Here is a 17,058-nt window from a genome sequence, read left to right as displayed (position 1 = left end):
ACCTCACTCTCAATCAATCAATCATCCAGAAGTGTCCTTGATACCCGACCATTGGTCACCGCCGCGCACACACTTACACTCGAGAACCCAGCTGTCTCTTCTGTACGTACCGCCAGCCATCCCGCCGTTGTTTGTTGCTACGGCAATCTCTGCCTGCGACATCGAACATACCACTGACCTCCACCACAGACACCACCCATCACCTCTGACCGCTCACACATCACCACCGCAAGCATGTCGGGCGAGACGTTCGAGTTCCAGGCGGAGATCTCCCAGCTTCTCTCGCTGATCATCAACACCGTCTACTCCAACAAGGAGATCTTCCTCCGAGAAATCATCTCCAACGCATCAGACGCCCTCGACAAGATTCGCTATGAAGCCCTCTCAGAACCCAGCAAGCTCGACTCGGGCAAGGACCTGAGGATCGACATCATCCCAGACAAGGCCAACAAGACCCTCACCATCAAGGACACCGGTATTGGCATGACCAAGGCCGACCTTGTCAACAACCTCGGTACTATTGCGCGCTCTGGCACCAAGCAGTTCATGGAGGCTCTGTCCGCAGGCGCTGACATCTCCATGATTGGCCAGTTCGGTGTTGGTTTCTACTCCGCATACCTCGTGGCCGACAAGGTCACCGTCATCTCGAAGCACAACGATGACGAGCAGTACCTGTGGGAGTCCAGCGCCGGTGGTACCTTCAGCATCACCCAAGACACCGAGGGCGAGCAGATCGGCCGCGGCACCAAGATCATCATGCACCTCAAGGACGAGCAGACTGACTACCTCAACGAGAGCAAGATCAAGGAGGTTGTCAAGAAGCACTCCGAGTTCATCTCCTACCCTATCTACCTTCACGTCCTGAAGGAGGAGGAGAAGGAGGTCCCAGATGAGGACGCTGAGGAGGAGACCAAGGAGGAAGATTCCGACAACAAGCCCAAGGTCGAGGAAGTCGACGACGAGGAAGAGGAGAAGAAGAAAGAGAAGAAGACCAAGAAGGTCAAGGAGAGCAAGATCGAGGAGGAGGAGCTCAACAAGACCAAGCCAATCTGGACTCGCGACCCCAAGGACATCTCGCAAGAAGAGTACGGCGCCTTCTACAAGTCCCTCTCCAACGACTGGGAAGACCACCTCGCCGTCAAGCACTTCTCTGTCGAGGGTCAGCTCGAGTTCCGCGCCATCCTCTTCGTCCCCAAGCGCGCACCATTTGACCTCTTCGAGACCAAGAAGACTAAGAACAACATCAAGCTCTACGTCCGCCGTGTCTTCATTACTGACGATGCGACCGACCTCATCCCAGAGTGGCTCAGCTTCATCAAGGGTGTTGTCGACTCTGAGGATCTCCCACTCAACCTCTCCCGTGAGACTCTCCAGCAGAACAAGATCATGAAGGTCATCAAGAAGAACATCGTCAAGAAGACCCTCGAGCTGTTCAACGAGATCGCCGAGGACAAGGAGCAATTCGACAAGTTCTACAGCGCCTTCAGCAAGAACATCAAGCTTGGTATCCACGAGGACAGCCAGAACCGCCAGTCTCTCGCCAAGCTCCTCCGCTACAACTCCACCAAGTCTGGTGACGAGACCACCTCGCTCCAGGACTACATCACCCGCATGCCTGAGCACCAGAAGCAGGTGTACTACATCACCGGCGAGTCGACCAAGGCCGTCGAGAAGTCGCCATTCCTTGACGCCCTCAAGGCCAAGAACTTCGAGGTCCTCTTCCTCGTCGACCCCATTGACGAGTACGCTTTTACCCAGCTCAAGGAGTTCGAAGGCAAGAAGCTTGTCGACATCACCAAGGACTTCGAGCTCGAGGAGACCGATGAGGAGAAGAAGCAGCGTGAAGAGGAGGAGAAGGAGTTCGAGGCTCTTGCCAAGTCCCTCAAGAACGTCCTTGGCGACAAGGTTGAGAAGGTTGTTGTCAGCCACAAGCTCGTCGGTGCACCATGCGCCATCCGTACCGGCCAGTTCGGTTGGTCTGCCAACATGGAGCGTATCATGAAGGCCCAGGCTCTCCGTGACACCTCCATGTCCAGCTACATGAGCAGCAAGAAGACCTTCGAGATCTCCCCCAAGAGCCCCATCATCAAGGAGCTCAAGAAGAAGGTCGAGAGCGATGGCGAGAGCGACCGCACTGTCAAGAGCATCACCACTCTCCTCTACGAGACCTCCCTCCTTGTCTCTGGCTTCACCATCGATGAGCCAGCCGACTACGCCGAGCGCATCCACAAGCTCGTGTCGCTTGGTCTCAACGTGGACGAGGACGTCGAGACTGAGGCCGAGGCCGCCGCACCTTCCTCCGCACCCGCCGAGGCTGCTGGCGAGAGCGCCATGGAGGAGGTCGACTAAATGCATTTGACTTCTCAGGCTTGACGACTTATGTGCTCATGTGTTTGTAATGCGACAAGTGCATAATGGGTAGAGGGAAAGAAAGGCGTTCTGAGCGTGGGCTGGGTTTGGGGAGGGTAGAAATTGCATCTACTCCCTGCAATCATGGGCTCGGTAGATGCCGATTGCATGTACCTTTAGCTATGGTAAATTCTGAACAAAAAGATTTTCTCAATGAAGAACTGCTTCCATTGTTCATTTCCAGGTTCACGTCGTCAACGACTCGTCTCTTGCGGCCGCCGATCAGTAATCACGTGCGACCTCCACTTCTTGACCCCCGACCTCACCTCACCTCGGGCTGACGATTGGGAAGCGATTACAAGATCATACAAATTCTTGGATGTGATACTCACCTTTTCAGAACTGATCTCTCCCGTAGGTGTCTCTTCCATTTGTCCTCAAGTCTTCGAAAATCAACAACCATGAGCAACAAGAAAGTAGCAATAGTAGTAGGAGCCTCGCGAGGCATTGGCCGCCAAGTCGCCATCGACCTAGCAAAGAACGGCTACGCAGGTAAACTCCACGAGATCAACCACCCACGAGCAATACTGACCTCTCCCTCACAGTCGTCGTAGCAGCCAAAACCACCTCGGACGCCAGCAAATGCGACCCCTTCCCACCCGACCCCAACTCCTTCGCCTCGACCATCAACACGGTCGCGCGCGAAATCACCGAAGCCGGCGGGACCGCCACCGCGCTGCAAGTCGACGTGCGCTCGCCGTCCAACATCGCCGACATGGTCGCCCAAACCGTGCACCTCTACGCCCGCATCGACGTCGTCGTGTACAACTCCGGCGCGATCTGGTGGTCCTCCGTAGCTAAGACGCCGTTCAAACGCTTCGAGCTGATGCAGAAGATAAATCCGCAGGGGCTGTATGCGGTTGTGGAGGGGGTTTTGCCGGTGATGTATAAGAACGGTGGGGATGGTGGTGGTGGGAAGGGGGAGGGAAGGATTATAGTGATCAGCCCGCCGATTTATTCGAGGTTTTTTAAGGGGAAGACGGCGTATGCGATGGGGAAGGTGGGGATGAGTGTGTTGACTATGGGGCTTGCGGTGGATTTTGAGAGGGAGGGGAGAGTGGGCATGGGGGTTACGAGTCTTTGGCCGGCGGTGGTGAGTTTTTTTAAAAATTTCGAGGTGGCATGGATGAGGTTGGGTGGTGTTGACTGAATACCCTCTCGCCCCAGGCAATCGACTCCGCCGCGACCCAAACCCCCAAATCTTACCCACCCCAAGACGGCCGCGCGAACCTCCGCAAACCCGAGATTTTCTCCGACGCCATCCTATCCATCATCAAAGCCCCTTCCAAGGACGTCTCCGGGAAATGTTTCCTGGACGAGGATTATTTGAGGGAACATGATGGCGTGCAGGATTTCGGCAAGTATGCGCTGGTGCCCGGGACGAATCCAAGGAGGATTATGCCGTTGAAGATGCCGGATTTGACGGTCGAGGAGCAGGATGATGAGGGGGTGAGGGTGGATAGTGCGATGCTTAGGGGTAATAGGGATAGTAAGCTTTGAGGGATGTTGGATGTTGTTTTATGATCGATTGGCGTCGTTGGTCATCGGTTGAGGCCTGTAACAGCTATGGTGTAAGAGAAATGACATGCATCCTAGCGTACCTTCCCGATTAGGTAGACCCACGTGAAAAAAGTCCGTACGTGCATTTGTCACTTGAGAAGATAACCATGGCAAAAGAAGAGGACCGCGAGCATTATCGTCGATTACAATTGATCGTCGGGCCAAGAAGCACAAAATTCAAGGATCATTCGAGTATACGAAAATGCAAATAAAAAATTCGGGGGTCGTCGCCGTACCACGCTGCGAGTCTGCAATAACTCCACCTCGTATATCCACCGCCACCACCAATTCTGTCCATTTCGAATGAACGCGAGGCTACATTCCCCACACCTCCTTCGAAATCACCTCAACCTCTGATCGCTTCAGATAACCCTTCTCCGTCAGATTTGCACCAACCTCTCGACCATGCACCTCGAGCGTCTCCACAACATCCAGCATGGACTTCGAAGTCAAGTATCTCGTTCCCTTCATGGCGTTGAACGTAAGCTCCCCTTTTGCAGCTTTGCACATCCGTTCCCAGGCTTCAGGGTCGCCGAAGGCCTTTACGAATCGTGGATCTGGAAACCCTGTGTTGTTTAGAACTTAGCTGGAGCTCGTCGCAGAGGGCAAAAGTAAGCATTACGAACCCCTTATGCCCTCCGGCTCTCTGAACGCCTCGAGGAAGAGACTCGGACTCGCGGCGAGGGAAGACGAGCTCATGACGAGCAGGACGAGCACCTGCGCAGAGCCAAGATCTGGCCGCGCGAGGATGTGCTTCTTGGTATATTGGGGGAGTCGATTCCAGAAGACGTCTTCGAAGCCCAAAATTTGGTCTTCGTAGACGACTTTGGCCAACGAGAGATCGGAATTGGCTTCGGCGTGGCGGAGGTCCATGATATCCTTGTTGGATCGGGTGAATGGGGGTAAGGACATGGTGGGTGGTGTTGTGTGCTGGAGTGGTTTTTGGTGTGTTGAGGGCTGGAGGGGTCGGTGTTGAGGTTGTGTGTGGGTGGCGGAAGAGGAGGGCTTATAAATTTCGAGGTTCGAGTCGAACACATGATTTTCATGTGCTAGCGTGTGCATAGTCTTTGGCGCTCATGAGCTGGTGAGTGAATGTCTACAGCATTGGCGCTAGGATCCGACCAGGGAGTACGGCCTGGTGTCGGTCTTTGCCCTTCTACAACTCAGATCCATTGCGAGCACGCACTTTGCAAGTAAAGGGGCACCTTATGTGGGTGATTCCGCCTGGTGAGAATGGTGTCCTTACTGTGCATAGGCTGTCAAAACCCTTTCTAGTAGAAGCCGCCCTGTGACATGCCATGAGCAGCATCTCGCAGGCCCTTACCCTGGGTAGAATTGGAGTTTGGGCACTGTGAGAACAGATCAAAAGACTCAGCAGCAGTGAATATACACCACCAACATCCTTCTAACTTACGAACGGGTATCACATACACATTCGCTGAACCAAACCGCAGCAAAGCCCACCACATGAATCTTCCTCATCATACAATCCCCCTCCCAATCTCATCTTCCCTCCCCTTCGAGCCTGCCCTCTTCCTCTACGCCGGATACGCCTGCCCAGGCGGCGGCAACTTATGATCCTCCTCCTTCTGCACCTTGGCAATCACATACCACGCATGAATCACCCCCGGCAGCCATCCGAGGCAGCAGAGTAGGATGTTGATCACTGGACATGCATTCCATCAGCAAGGCTTTTTCTTCGCGCGGGGAATTTTGTGAGCACGTACACAAATCCGCTCCGCAACCCGCTTTGATCGCAACGGATACGAAAGGCAGGAAGACGGCGAGGAGGTAGAGACAGAAGTTGCCGGCCATGGTTGCGACGGATGGCTGTTTGTGGGTTAGCTTTTGAGGGATGCAGATGCAACTTTCTTTCGTAATCGTATCCTGTCTTTTGCAGGTGGGTATAGGGAGGACGTACTGTGCTTGTGAGATTCTCTTCTTCTTTCTCGAACTTTCCTCTTGTTGTTGTCGCGACAGGCGCACGCTTTGGAATACAAAGGAACTGGAGAGGGTGTTTGAAATGGCCAAGGGAAACAAACCCGGCCTTACCTTTCACCTATATACTTCATTACGCGTTCGACGAAACTATGATGAGCGATGAGCAAGAGCGCTCGTTCAGCGTTCAGCGCCGTGGTCGAATCGCCATACCAGATTCGTGGAACGTACGCGACGAGCCTGTTTCCTTTCGCGGCAAAGAGGTGACGTCCGCGTCGTAAAAAACTCAAGCTCAGGCCAGCCCAGCGCGGAGCTGGTCTTCGTTAAGTGTCCAACGAAATGCCTCAGCGCTGCAAGGTTGCTAGGATACGGCTTGGCTAGTCGTTACAAATGGGTCTGCAGTCTACTGGACTTCTCATTTCTCAGAGTTTCAATTCAGCTCGATCGTTTAGAGACGTTCTGTTAACCGCCGGTGTAGAAATGCTGTGCTTCAGCCCTCGTTCAACAGCGGTTTAATCTTCATCGGCTTCCGCATCGCTCAGTTCGCTCTCGTCCTCGCCGAATGCACCGCCATCTTCCACGTCTTCGCCGTCTTCGTTCGCCGCTGCCTTGGCCTTCTTGCGAGCGGCAACTGAGACGCCACCCTTCTTCGCACCATGTCGTTTGACGAGATGCTCGATTGGACAGCCTTCCTCCCAATTGGCGCTACTCTGTCCAGTCGCAGCTCTGCATCTCGGGCAGACCTTGCCGTGTTTGATGAGAAGTTGATGCAGAGGGTATTTAAATTCGTCTGGAATGCGGACGTCGCAGTGTGAGTAGGTTGTTTCACGGTTGACTTTAGCTTGTCCTTTCTTCGAAGTCTTCGGAACCCATCCCAAATATTGGCACAGTCGGAAGACGTGCGTATCAACGGCGAAAGACGGTCGCTGCAGGCAGAACAGGGCAACACATGAAGCCGTCTTCGGGCCAATGCCAGGGAAAGTAAGCATTTTGTTGATGGCCTCATCAGTACTGAGTAAGTGCAAATGATCCAGGGAGATGATGTTCTTCTTGGCCTTGGCGATCTCTTCTTTCTTCTGCGTTTCTGGCTCGTTCTCTGCGCCAGCTGGACCTTCTGCGTTCGCAGTGTCGTTGGACAGTGCATCCTTCCTCTCCTGGTTCTCCTCGTACGCCATCTGCAAAATAGCCTGGATGTCTTTGGATTTGATCTGAGCCAGACCACCGCGCTCAATAGCTTTGAACACGTCCTTCTGCGGTGCTGTTCTCACGGCATCCCAGTCAACGCTCCCTTTGCCGATACCATCCTTAATGGTACCGAATCGAGCAACAAGACCTTGGAACGCCGTGCTGGAGTTTTTGTTGGTTGTATTGGCACTGAGACGGGTGCGAACGAGCGCATCCAGAACCGAAGGAACTTCTCCGCAGCCAGCAACATCCAGAGACGGTGGTGGGATCGCTTTCGGGACGTTGACTTCTCCATGTACCTTCGACAGCAAACGAGTGACCTCACGGCATTCCTCCGGGGTAGGTCTTGGATAGTCTGGGAAAGGAGTGATACCCGGAGTGAGTGAGTACTTGGGCTTTTTGGCCTTCTTTGGCGTTTTGACTTCGTCTTCGACATCTTCCTCGATTTTGACCTTTGCAGAATCGGTCTGCTCGATCTTCGGAGACTTCTTGGCACGTTTCTTGGGTGGCGAGGCTTCGTCTTCAGGCGATGCATCGTTCCCAGGTGTTGGAAGCGCCGTACCCAGATTGTGAGGAAGTTCGTTCACATCAAAGTCTTCCTGTTTGATAGCCTTTCTCGAGCGCTTTCGGTTGTTCGCAGGGGTCACAGATGACGCTTTTGGGTTGGATGGTGCGGAAACCTTCTTGCCCTGCCCTGCGAGTGGCGTTGCAGGCGGACTGGACAGCTGTTGTGGCCCGTTGCCATTGACGGCAGCAGATGCTTTTGCCGAAGCCCTCGTAGTCCTAGCCATGGTCGATGTCACACAGCGTCGTTTCAAGAGTTTGAGTACTGGATCGTAGCGAGTGCAATTGATTGACTTGAAGAAAAGGAGAGACAGAGTGAAGCTGGTATTGTGAGTCAGACCGCTCACGAGCGTCGATTGTCACTTGATGACAGCGTTGTCGAATGAGCAAGAGACGTGCTGTCGATGCCACAAATGGCAGGTGATGGGAAAGGTGGATGGAAGGAAAGTGAGACTCTTTGTGCGTGTCGTGTGGCAGGCGATGATGACGTTCTGCAGAGCACAGGCCATTTGCCGCTACTGCAGGAACGATCGCTCGCGTGAATCGATCTCACTTTCTCTCCTCCTCGATCATCTTCACATCATCGCATCTATCCCATTCGGTATAACGCGGCTCTGTCCAGGCAACGCGAAGACACGAAACGACGAAGAGAGCATTACGCGTGCCGTGTCAGGTCATTTAGCAGTCGGATCGCGACAGCCCTCAGTCCTCACGCGACGGAGGTGTCATGCATCATTGTCAGCGATCGAGCTTTTTCGAGAGGTTCAAACGAACTACCAGATCGTTCTGATGCCTCGATGAGCGAAACGCATGGTGGGCCAAGGAAGAATACTTAACATGGGTGTATACATTATTTGATATCGGATGCCAATGCTCGCCTATCTGTCATGGACGAACTGACTAGAATTAAGAACACAGGACAAGAAATGCCTTCAGACCATGCTTGGACACACCCGCATCTTGATCGTTGGAAAAAAATACTTTTACCTCCGCGAGTTCAAGTTCTTCAAGAGATCGTTCCACCGGGTTTGCTCCACATCGCCCAGCCAAAGGTCTTGGCACACAGGAGAGTCACAATCTTCTGAACATAGCCGCTGCGACGTTCTTGTTTCCATCAGGACACTGGGAAGACCTTCGGCACACCTCGGGTGACTCCAGGCTCTCCGATACGAGGAATCACGTAGCTGCTTCTCGTGTGCTGTACGCAGAATTGGGAACATCTTGCTGATCGGATGATGTGGACCATACGCCTCCTCGATCAAATACACCGTCACTCGCCACCATGCAGCCAAGGCTGAGAGCAGCCAGAAATAAGCGGCGGCTTTGATTGTGTTTGTGACTCCACCTTTTGTCGGATCATTCCCATCGTTGAATCCAAACAATCCGCATGCCAGCGTGGTACCGATCGCGAGGGAGAAGAGGCAGACCATGAGGGTAACATCACGAGCTGTAGATGCAATCGCAGCTGACCAGGTGAAGGCCATCAACGGAATAAACCACGCGGCCCTGGAGCAGGAGTATCAGCACACGGCATTCAACTTCCTTCCAAAGTATAACTCACAGAGCAGGATTGTGCATATGGATCGAAGATGTTGGCAAGGCCTCAGCTGCTTATTCCCACCGTCAGACAATGCCGGACATGATGTCAACCATCGAGTGGGTACAAACCTCATAACCCCACAGTACACCTAGAGCCATCCAAAAGGACCCCCACATGGTGTTCACCACCGTCACCAGCGTATCCCGCGCAGCAAATCCGTACAGACCAGCGATGAATTGAGCAAGGCCTCCAAATAAGCCAACGAAGGGGAAGAACGTCGTGACCGATTCATTGTTCCCCCACCAGTCTGCAATCCAGGATGCTGCGATGAACGTCGAACTAGCAAAACCAGCGAGGCCCAACGCAGCGGGCGGCGCAATAGGTTTCAAGAAAATGCGGATTCCTGGCGGTGTGTCAAGTAGCTCATCGAAGCGCTTTTCAGAGTTCGGGCCGTGAAGGAGAGCCATCTTTGGGATCGGCAAGGACTCTGGACGACAGGAAGACGGACAGCGGTTACACAATCAGCAATCGAGGCGCCATTGACGAGAAGCCATTGACTTTAAGACCAGCGACCTCTGCGGGAGGACCGGGATGTCTTCGTCATTACCTCTGCCAACGGCTTCAGCCTTCTTTCGGTGGACTCGGATAACACAGCGACCTTAATAATCCTCCACAGGCGCAAGTCATCTGCTGTTTGTTCTCGCTACACCAAGTGAGGATAGCGACTCCGGTGCTGTTCGTCCTACCGTCGGCATTGGGCCGCGAGAAAGCTTAAGATGACATCACTCAGGGCGTGAGCCGGGCTTTGGGTGAATGAATTGGCTCCCGATACACGCGCCACAGCTAATTCTGATTGTATGAAGCCGATTCGGCCGCTCATGCCGGAATAGGCAATGCAGATTGCAGGTGCTTACAACATGGCGTCGCTGAGTTCATCTGTTCTCTTGAATGACCATCTCTTTAGACACACCGATACTGCAGCAAAAAGTCTCTCACATGGCATGTCCGACGCCTTCCTCGAACAAGGCTGTACGCGTTCGTTGTTCTTGTCGGAATACAGCGACAAGCGTCAACAGCAAGGCCTTAAAACATCACATCGTGGTTTCCCTTCTTCTGCCCTTGAAGGATCGGCTGTCGATGCACTTGAGCACTGGACGACGCTAATTTGATAACACTAACCACAGCATTTGAAATAGACTCCGAGACGCGAGCTATCGGCAACTCTTCCAGATCAGGTTGTGCATGCAAATGGCACGTTCCTAGGGCATATATGTTGCCTGCTGAAGTTGCAAGAGAAGTTGCGCACGCGCACGGCAATGGAAAATTCGATAGCGAGGCGCTGGGATCACTCATGAGTTGTGCTTCTCCAGGACAACGACATCAGCATTCAACAGGTGTTTTCTGTATGGCTCAGTTCATTATTCAGGCACTGCCATTCATGCCACCTGCCTGTACCCTCTTCGCTGCCGCTGGGAAGAGTCGCCAACCGTTCGCACCGATCGAGGCCTTTTGCAATCCTAACTCTTTCTCGATCCTCACGACCGCCAGCCTGTTCTCCTCCATGGTGTCGTGGGTGGAGCAAGGAACACCACAATCTGCACCGTAGATGACGTGTTCGGGCCCAACCATCTTGACAGCAGGCTGCATACCTGACTCTGCCGTCGCTGCTGTGTCTACGTAGAGGCTCGCCAGCTGCTTCTTGATGTCGTCTCTTGAGATGCCATCTGGATTGGGGACCCAGACCTCAGCTCCTAGAAGCTCTAGTCGGCCAGCAAGAATTGGTGTGGCGCCACCGCAATGCGAGAACACGAACTTGATATTCGGATACTTCTTGAAGATGCCGCGATAGAGCATATCGACTATCACCCTTGTAGTCTCGAACGCAACTTCGATAAGAGGCGTTGGTCGACCGTCCTTCGCTGGCGCATATGCGTTCGGATGGCTGAAGACCGTGGCACCTAAGGAATCGAGCTTTGCCCAGACTGGATCAAGAGACGGATCACTCAAGTACACATCTTTTCGAATGGCACTGACGGCGTAACCATCTGCATGTAGCTCCGTTCGCCCTCGTTTGATTTCGGACAAGCAGGCCTCCGGGTCCTCTGTTGGCAAGGCACATAATAGGCCAAGTCTGGTAGGATGTTTTCGGACCTGGGCTGCCGCGAAGTCATTGCTCTCTTTCAGTGCTTGGATATTAAACGGGAGGTACGACAGCATCTGCATCTGCACTCCAGCTTTGTCCATGTATGCTAGCGATTCATCCACGTTCCAGGACCAATCCTCTGGCATGAGAAAGCAGAGCTCGTGAAAGGCTTTGGCAGCCGCCTTTCGTTCGTCGTGGTTTTTGAAGGGAGGCCGGAAGTGGCCATGGATGTCGAGCCAGCCGAGTGAAGTCATTTTGCCGTGGACTGTAAGTCGTCGCGGATGGTCTCAAAGCTCGTTCAAGTGCTACTAAGGTGGTTTGTTGTTGATATCTTATTAGAATACCACACTTCTTCCCGTGGAAATGTAGGGCTGTAGCCCTCGGAGAGAATTGACTTCATGGATCGCTCGGCGGAGATAGACCCTGTCTCCGTCAAACCTGCATTGAGGAGAGCCATCCGGCCGGGAGAGGATGCTAATGACAATGCTAGCCGTTCTGATGATTCGCGAGTGCGATAGAGGACGGTCTCAGGGTGGTGCGAGATAGTGGAAAAGGAAACAGCTGAGTGGCAAAGCCTCAAATCCTTTGCAGTACATCTAAAGACTGATAAGGATTCAGTACTTAGCTTGCACCGTCGATTTGAGGGAAATGTTATCAGTGTATAGATTGACAGATTCGCATGAGTTTCGCGAGTCGTGGTGAAAATGTTGTCTTCGTCGACGTACGTGCGGCGTGGAGTGTAGCAGCTTTCACAAGAGCTTGCCAGCAAATGCTGCTCGTCTTTGATCAATCCCGTGCTCGACACGAAGTGAGCTGATGAGACGTGAGAACAGGAGTAGATTTCGTACGACTGGATGTGAAGGACGGACGCACGCGTTAAGTGAATGGAACACGCGACGCATGTGAAAGATATTGTCTTTATCGATAGTCACCACGGAGACAGGCAGCAACGGGCCAGCCCGTCAGGATAAACAACCTAATGGTGACGTTTTAAGATTCGACAACATTGTCAGCAGCGATAGATAAGGGAAACCGTCAACCTGTGAGCACTTACACGACATCATCAGTACCGTGTTCCACCACAACTGACACGGTTGAAGGGCGGCCACGCAGACATCACCCAGGCGCCGCGGAGCGTTCAAACCCGTGAACACCCTTGCATCGCCCAAAAAACCCACATTCACGGCCGACAGAGAACGAGACCTCCTCAGCGAGTGGTTCGCCGATCAAGAGAAGTACGACGAGAGTGATATGGTGCGCAAGAGAGATCCCGGGCGGACTTCATCTGGTCAATACCTGTCCCCGCAAAAGCAGGATCAGCCTCGATTACCGCTCGCCAATATCTCCGCCAAAATGCAGTCTTCGTCGCCCAAAGCCTCGAAGCGCTCTAGCGACGAGAAGCCAGACTTGGACATTGAATTCGGCAAGGCTAGTCCTCTGCGTAATCCGCTGCATGGTACCAAGAAGCCTTCGCCGAGCATCTTTGCTCCCAAGTCCAGACCACAACACTCAATCCGACCTACGATGGCCCCTCGACAGCCATCAGACCCGCAGCAAGGTTTCCGTGTGATGGGCCAGCAGCCGGTATCTTCGTCCTCGTACAACACCAACGCTCCATCTCTTGGTGCTGCACAAGATGCCATGGCACAGCAGTACCAGCGCAGCTTTGAGCCAGGTGCGACCCACGTCTTCAAGCCGGTCAACCCGCCTATGAGAACAGTCTACCCTCAGTCGAAGCCAACCTTCACATCGGCGGGCACGAACGGTTTTAGGAATCCGCTCTATTCTCCGCCGCAGGTGGTTGATCTTACGAAGACTCGAGATGATGACGAGGAAGACGGCTTCGATCCAGACGCTGCGATCAGGGCTGATAGCCGGAAGTTTGGCTCTGAAGACCCTTACATGTATGTGGATTCTAACAAGGCCAACGAGAACATCAAGGGTCTGCTCGAAGGCGCCTTTGATGATGAGGAAGAGAAGGGTCAGACTAGACTTCGTCGTCGGGTGAAGAAGGTCTCGAAGGAAGACACGACCAGCAAGAGCTTCGCAGACAAACTCGCCAACCTGAGCATCAAAGAGGAGATCAAGCAAGAAGATGAAGCTGAAGAGGAGGCTGAAGAAGATGGGACGGTCGACGGTCTTGCGGTCAAGCTGCTGCCACATCAAGTCGAGGGCGTGTCCTGGATGATCGACAAGGAGATTGGCAAGGTCAAGACGAAGGGAGTGATTCCACGGGGAGGGTGCCTAGCCGACGATATGGGACTTGGGAAAACGATACAATCTGTGACGCTGCTGTTGACCAACCCACGACCAGCCTTGGACGCCAAACCAGAGCACAAGAACCAGAAGCTGCCAGGCAAAGACATCGGCAAAGGCACGCTTGTCGTGGCTCCCTTGGCCTTGATCAAGCAATGGGAGTCTGAGATCAAGACCAAGGTCACGAAGAGCCATGCTATGAAAGTCCTCGTCCATCATGGACCGAGCCGCACAAAATCCAGCGCTGAACTGAACAAGTACGATGTAGTCATTACCACGTACCAAACACTGACTTCGGAACACGCTGGATCGAACATGGCTGTTGCTGGAGGAGCGAGGATCGGCTGTATGGGAGTCAACTGGTACCGTCTGATCCTGGATGAAGCCCACAGCATCAAGAACCGCAGTGCCAAATCCACACTGGCATGCTGCGCTCTGAACAGCTGGTATCGATGGTGTTTGACAGGCACGCCGCTGCAGAACAATTTGGACGAGTTGTTCTCCTTGATAAAGTTTCTGAGAATCAAGCCATACTGCGAGTTGACAAAGTGGAAGTCGGATATCATCCAACCCATGAAGAGCGGCCGAGGTGGTCTTGCCATGAAGAGACTGCAGTACTTCCTTCGAACATTCATGAAGCGTCGAACGAAAGACATCTTGAAGGAAGAAGGTGCTCTGAACTTTGGCGGCAAGACAGGTGCTGATGGCGCGAAGAGTGGCGGAATGCAAATCGTCAAGCGTGAGGTTGAGATTGTTGAGTGCGACTTCGACGAGGAGGAGCAACTGTTCTACAGTCGCCTCCAAGCCAGAGCCGACGCTCGACTGCAAGACATGATGGACGGCAACCACAAGACAGACTACATGGGCGCACTTGTGATTTTGCTCCGGTTGAGGCAAGCTTGTAACCACCCTCAACTCATTGAGAAGTCCATGAACAACGACAAGGACGCCTTGACTACCGGCTCGCAAACGCAACGAAAGACGGGCAGCGTGGAAGACGACGAAATGGACAACCTCGCAGCCCTGATGGGAGGCGTGAGCGTCCAAGCCAAGCACTGCGACGTCTGTCAAGTGAAGCTTTCTTCCGCCGAGGCAAGCTCAGGGGCAGTGCGGTGCTCAGAGTGCGAGGCTGACCTTGCTATGATCAAGAAGAGCAAGAAGTCGAAGAAGGCCATGAAATCGAAGAAGCCGGACAAAAAGAATGTCAAGACTGAAGTCAAGCCTGAGCCTCGTCACACTCGAAACCGCAAGGTCGTGGTGGACAGCGATGACGAAGATGAGAGTGAAGGCGAGTGGATTGCCAATGGGCCAGAGAAGAACATCGACCTTGGCGAGGCTGGCGGCAGCGACGATGAAGACGCTGAAGGCGGCGGCGAGACTCTTGATACCATTGATTCTGAGCGCAGCGATGAGGACGACTCGAACGTGGTTGATTCCCCGGACCGTGCCAAGAGACAAGCCCATGCTACGGAGGACTCTGAAGACGAATCTGTAGACGAGGACGAGGATGAGGACGAGGAAGACGAAAGTGAAGAGGAGTCTGAGGAAGAAGAGTCCGACTCCGAGGCTGATGTCCTTCGCGGCATGGGACCAAGCGGCAAGACGAGACACACACCTTCCACCAAAATTCGACATCTGCTGCGCATCCTGCACAGAGAATCGCCCAAGCACAAGACAATCGTCTTCTCCCAATTCACGACTATGCTGGACCTGATCGAGCCTCACCTCAAGCACGGCGGCATTTCGTTCGTTCGTTACGATGGCAGCATGAAGCCTGACGAGCGCGAGAAGTCCCTCAACTCGCTACGAACCAATCCCAAGACCCGCGTTCTGCTGTGCTCCCTGAAGTGCGGTAGCTTGGGTCTCAACCTCACTGCTGCATCACGCGTTGTCATCATCGAGCCATTCTGGAACCCCTTCGTAGAGGAGCAGGCCATCGACCGCGTCCATCGCCTAAACCAAACCGTCGACGTCAAGGTCTTCCGTTTGACCATGCGCACCAGTGTCGAGGAGCGCATCATTGAACTCCAGGAGAAGAAGCGCGAGCTCGCCAAAGCTGCCATCGAAGGCGGCAAGGGAGCCGGCAAACTGTCCATGCAAGACATTCTCGGGCTCTTCAAGCACGATGCAGCCGATGGAGCTCACGATGCCCAAGATCAAGCCTTGTGGGCGAAGTTTGGCAATGAGAGTCGTCTCTTGGATGGAGCGACTTTTGCGGATGCTCAAGAGATGGGCCATCTCACCTCGAGAAGCACTGAGCAGAGACCAAAGGGGAGGCCTGTTCAGGAACATGACGTCTTCGGTCGTCGTTGGTAAACAAGAGTGGGATAGACTAGACTAGACTATTCCTCGCGGATGCCGTAGATTGAGATGCTGGAGTTGTTTGGGCTTGGATGATGATTGTTTTGGATGAACCGAGTGCTTGTGCAATGTCTATGAACGGACACTTTTCGTATCTCTGTTTAATGCATCACTTATTTCTTATTGAACTTCCTGCCTCGATCTCGATCTCAAGATTTGTACGTTCCAGATGAGCCAAAGACATTCTGCAACGGTCTACCATTCGGCTACATTCACTCATCACTCAACAGTGAACACCCGTTCGACCGGTCCAGCAGAGTCAACCGGACCAGTCTCCGCGATGAACGCATCGACACTCGTGAAACTTCTTTAGCTCACAAGGACAATCAAGATTGCACAGATCTCCTGCGTCACAGCAGAAGATACGTACGGTACGTACTTTCCTTTCTACCGCCGTCACTTGCCAACATACCGTAAGACGAACCTGATGGATGGAGCCGTGGTTCAGCCTGAGTGTTGTGGTTCCTCGCCAATGCGGTTGAATTGGTGAGTTGCAAAGTCAGATTGTCGTGTGACGTGAGGGGAGGGGGTCTGGAGTTGTTTATTTATCCTGCAGTCGCCGATGAGATGGATGTTGGTAGGGATGTCATATGCCGACCGGTTTACTGTTCTGGATAGATGGGCCTCGAGACGAGAGACGTGAGGACCAAGAACCAGGTTGCACCGCCACAGCTCTCTTCCCTTGCTGTTTGTTGTGCAGGAGATGTTTCAGTAACAATGACACGACAACAAACCTCCCTCCCGCGCGTGTCACCGCAACTCGCGGCAAAGTGACTAAATGGACATCCCAACCCCACCTCCAACGCGATCTTGCATGCATGCACGACAGGCCGCCATCTCCTGCAGCAGCACAAACCTCCCTCCCTCCCTCCATCACAAAAGCGTTGGGAACCACTCAACAACAAAGCAGACGCGCCTGGCACCTGTCAGACGCGTGTGCGGGTACCTAAGTATCTGCGCACAAAGCGAGCGGATAAGAGAGCTGATTGACGAAGAGCTTCGAGCTTCGAGCTGTCGTCGCAGTGTGTTTGGAGAGGCACGCCGGCAAAGGCTCCGAGTTGCTCTGGGGTGCAGATTCAGCACGGCTGGGGAAGACATCGGT

The 17,058-nt window shown here is 53.5% G+C and overlaps 8 protein-coding genes across 8 annotated transcripts; 3 read left to right on the top strand and 5 right to left on the bottom strand.

The window, feature by feature from the left end:
- Nucleotides 1-234: 234 nt before the first annotated feature.
- On the top strand, nt 235-2,349 carry M409DRAFT_71393 (uncharacterized protein; the record flags this gene model as incomplete). Its single annotated transcript, XM_033819150.1, has 1 exon — nt 235-2,349. One exon carries the CDS (start codon nt 235-237, stop codon nt 2,347-2,349), a length of 2,115 nt encoding a protein of 704 aa, XP_033659805.1.
- A 461-nt stretch (nt 2,350-2,810) lies between these two features.
- On the top strand, nt 2,811-3,909 carry M409DRAFT_71392 (uncharacterized protein; the record flags this gene model as incomplete). The annotated part of the gene is made up of 3 exons (XM_033819149.1): nt 2,811-2,901; nt 2,955-3,502; nt 3,577-3,909. The coding sequence occupies 3 exons, from the start codon at nt 2,811-2,813 to the stop codon at nt 3,907-3,909; spliced, it is 972 nt and encodes a 323-aa protein (XP_033659804.1).
- Nucleotides 3,910-4,284: 375 nt separating this feature from the next.
- On the bottom strand, nt 4,285-4,881 carry M409DRAFT_30619 (uncharacterized protein; the record flags this gene model as incomplete). The annotated part of the gene is made up of 2 exons (XM_033810015.1): nt 4,285-4,535; nt 4,596-4,881. The coding sequence occupies 2 exons, from the start codon at nt 4,879-4,881 to the stop codon at nt 4,285-4,287; spliced, it is 537 nt and encodes a 178-aa protein (XP_033659803.1).
- A 668-nt stretch (nt 4,882-5,549) lies between these two features.
- On the bottom strand, nt 5,550-5,778 carry M409DRAFT_34170 (uncharacterized protein; the record flags this gene model as incomplete). The annotated part of the gene is made up of 2 exons (XM_033810317.1): nt 5,550-5,635; nt 5,697-5,778. Coding segments are annotated over 2 exons (168 nt in total), but the record flags the coding sequence as incomplete, so codon positions are not given.
- Nucleotides 5,779-6,419: 641 nt separating this feature from the next.
- On the bottom strand, nt 6,420-7,883 carry M409DRAFT_71391 (uncharacterized protein; the record flags this gene model as incomplete). Its single annotated transcript, XM_033819148.1, has 1 exon — nt 6,420-7,883. The coding sequence occupies one exon, from the start codon at nt 7,881-7,883 to the stop codon at nt 6,420-6,422; it is 1,464 nt and encodes a 487-aa protein (XP_033659801.1).
- A 756-nt stretch (nt 7,884-8,639) lies between these two features.
- M409DRAFT_30616 (uncharacterized protein) lies at nt 8,640-9,663 on the bottom strand (the record flags this gene model as incomplete). The annotated part of the gene is made up of 3 exons (XM_033810014.1): nt 8,640-9,162; nt 9,218-9,263; nt 9,321-9,663. The coding sequence occupies 3 exons, from the start codon at nt 9,661-9,663 to the stop codon at nt 8,640-8,642; spliced, it is 912 nt and encodes a 303-aa protein (XP_033659800.1).
- Nucleotides 9,664-10,618: 955 nt separating this feature from the next.
- Nucleotides 10,619-11,593, bottom strand: M409DRAFT_30615 (uncharacterized protein; the record flags this gene model as incomplete). Its single annotated transcript, XM_033810013.1, has 1 exon — nt 10,619-11,593. One exon carries the CDS (start codon nt 11,591-11,593, stop codon nt 10,619-10,621), a length of 975 nt encoding a protein of 324 aa, XP_033659799.1.
- A 1,099-nt stretch (nt 11,594-12,692) lies between these two features.
- On the top strand, nt 12,693-15,911 carry M409DRAFT_61255 (uncharacterized protein; the record flags this gene model as incomplete). The annotated part of the gene is made up of 1 exon (XM_033814692.1): nt 12,693-15,911. One exon carries the CDS (start codon nt 12,693-12,695, stop codon nt 15,909-15,911), a length of 3,219 nt encoding a protein of 1,072 aa, XP_033659798.1.
- Nucleotides 15,912-17,058: the final 1,147 nt, after the last annotated feature.

Source organism: Zasmidium cellare (genome assembly GCF_010093935.1).
Source record: "Zasmidium cellare ATCC 36951 unplaced genomic scaffold M409scaffold_68, whole genome shotgun sequence".
Classification (NCBI taxonomy): domain Eukaryota; kingdom Fungi; phylum Ascomycota; class Dothideomycetes; order Mycosphaerellales; family Mycosphaerellaceae; genus Zasmidium; species Zasmidium cellare.
The sequence above is the reverse complement of the archived record's forward strand: the minus strand, read 5'-3'. Positions and strand labels throughout refer to the sequence as shown.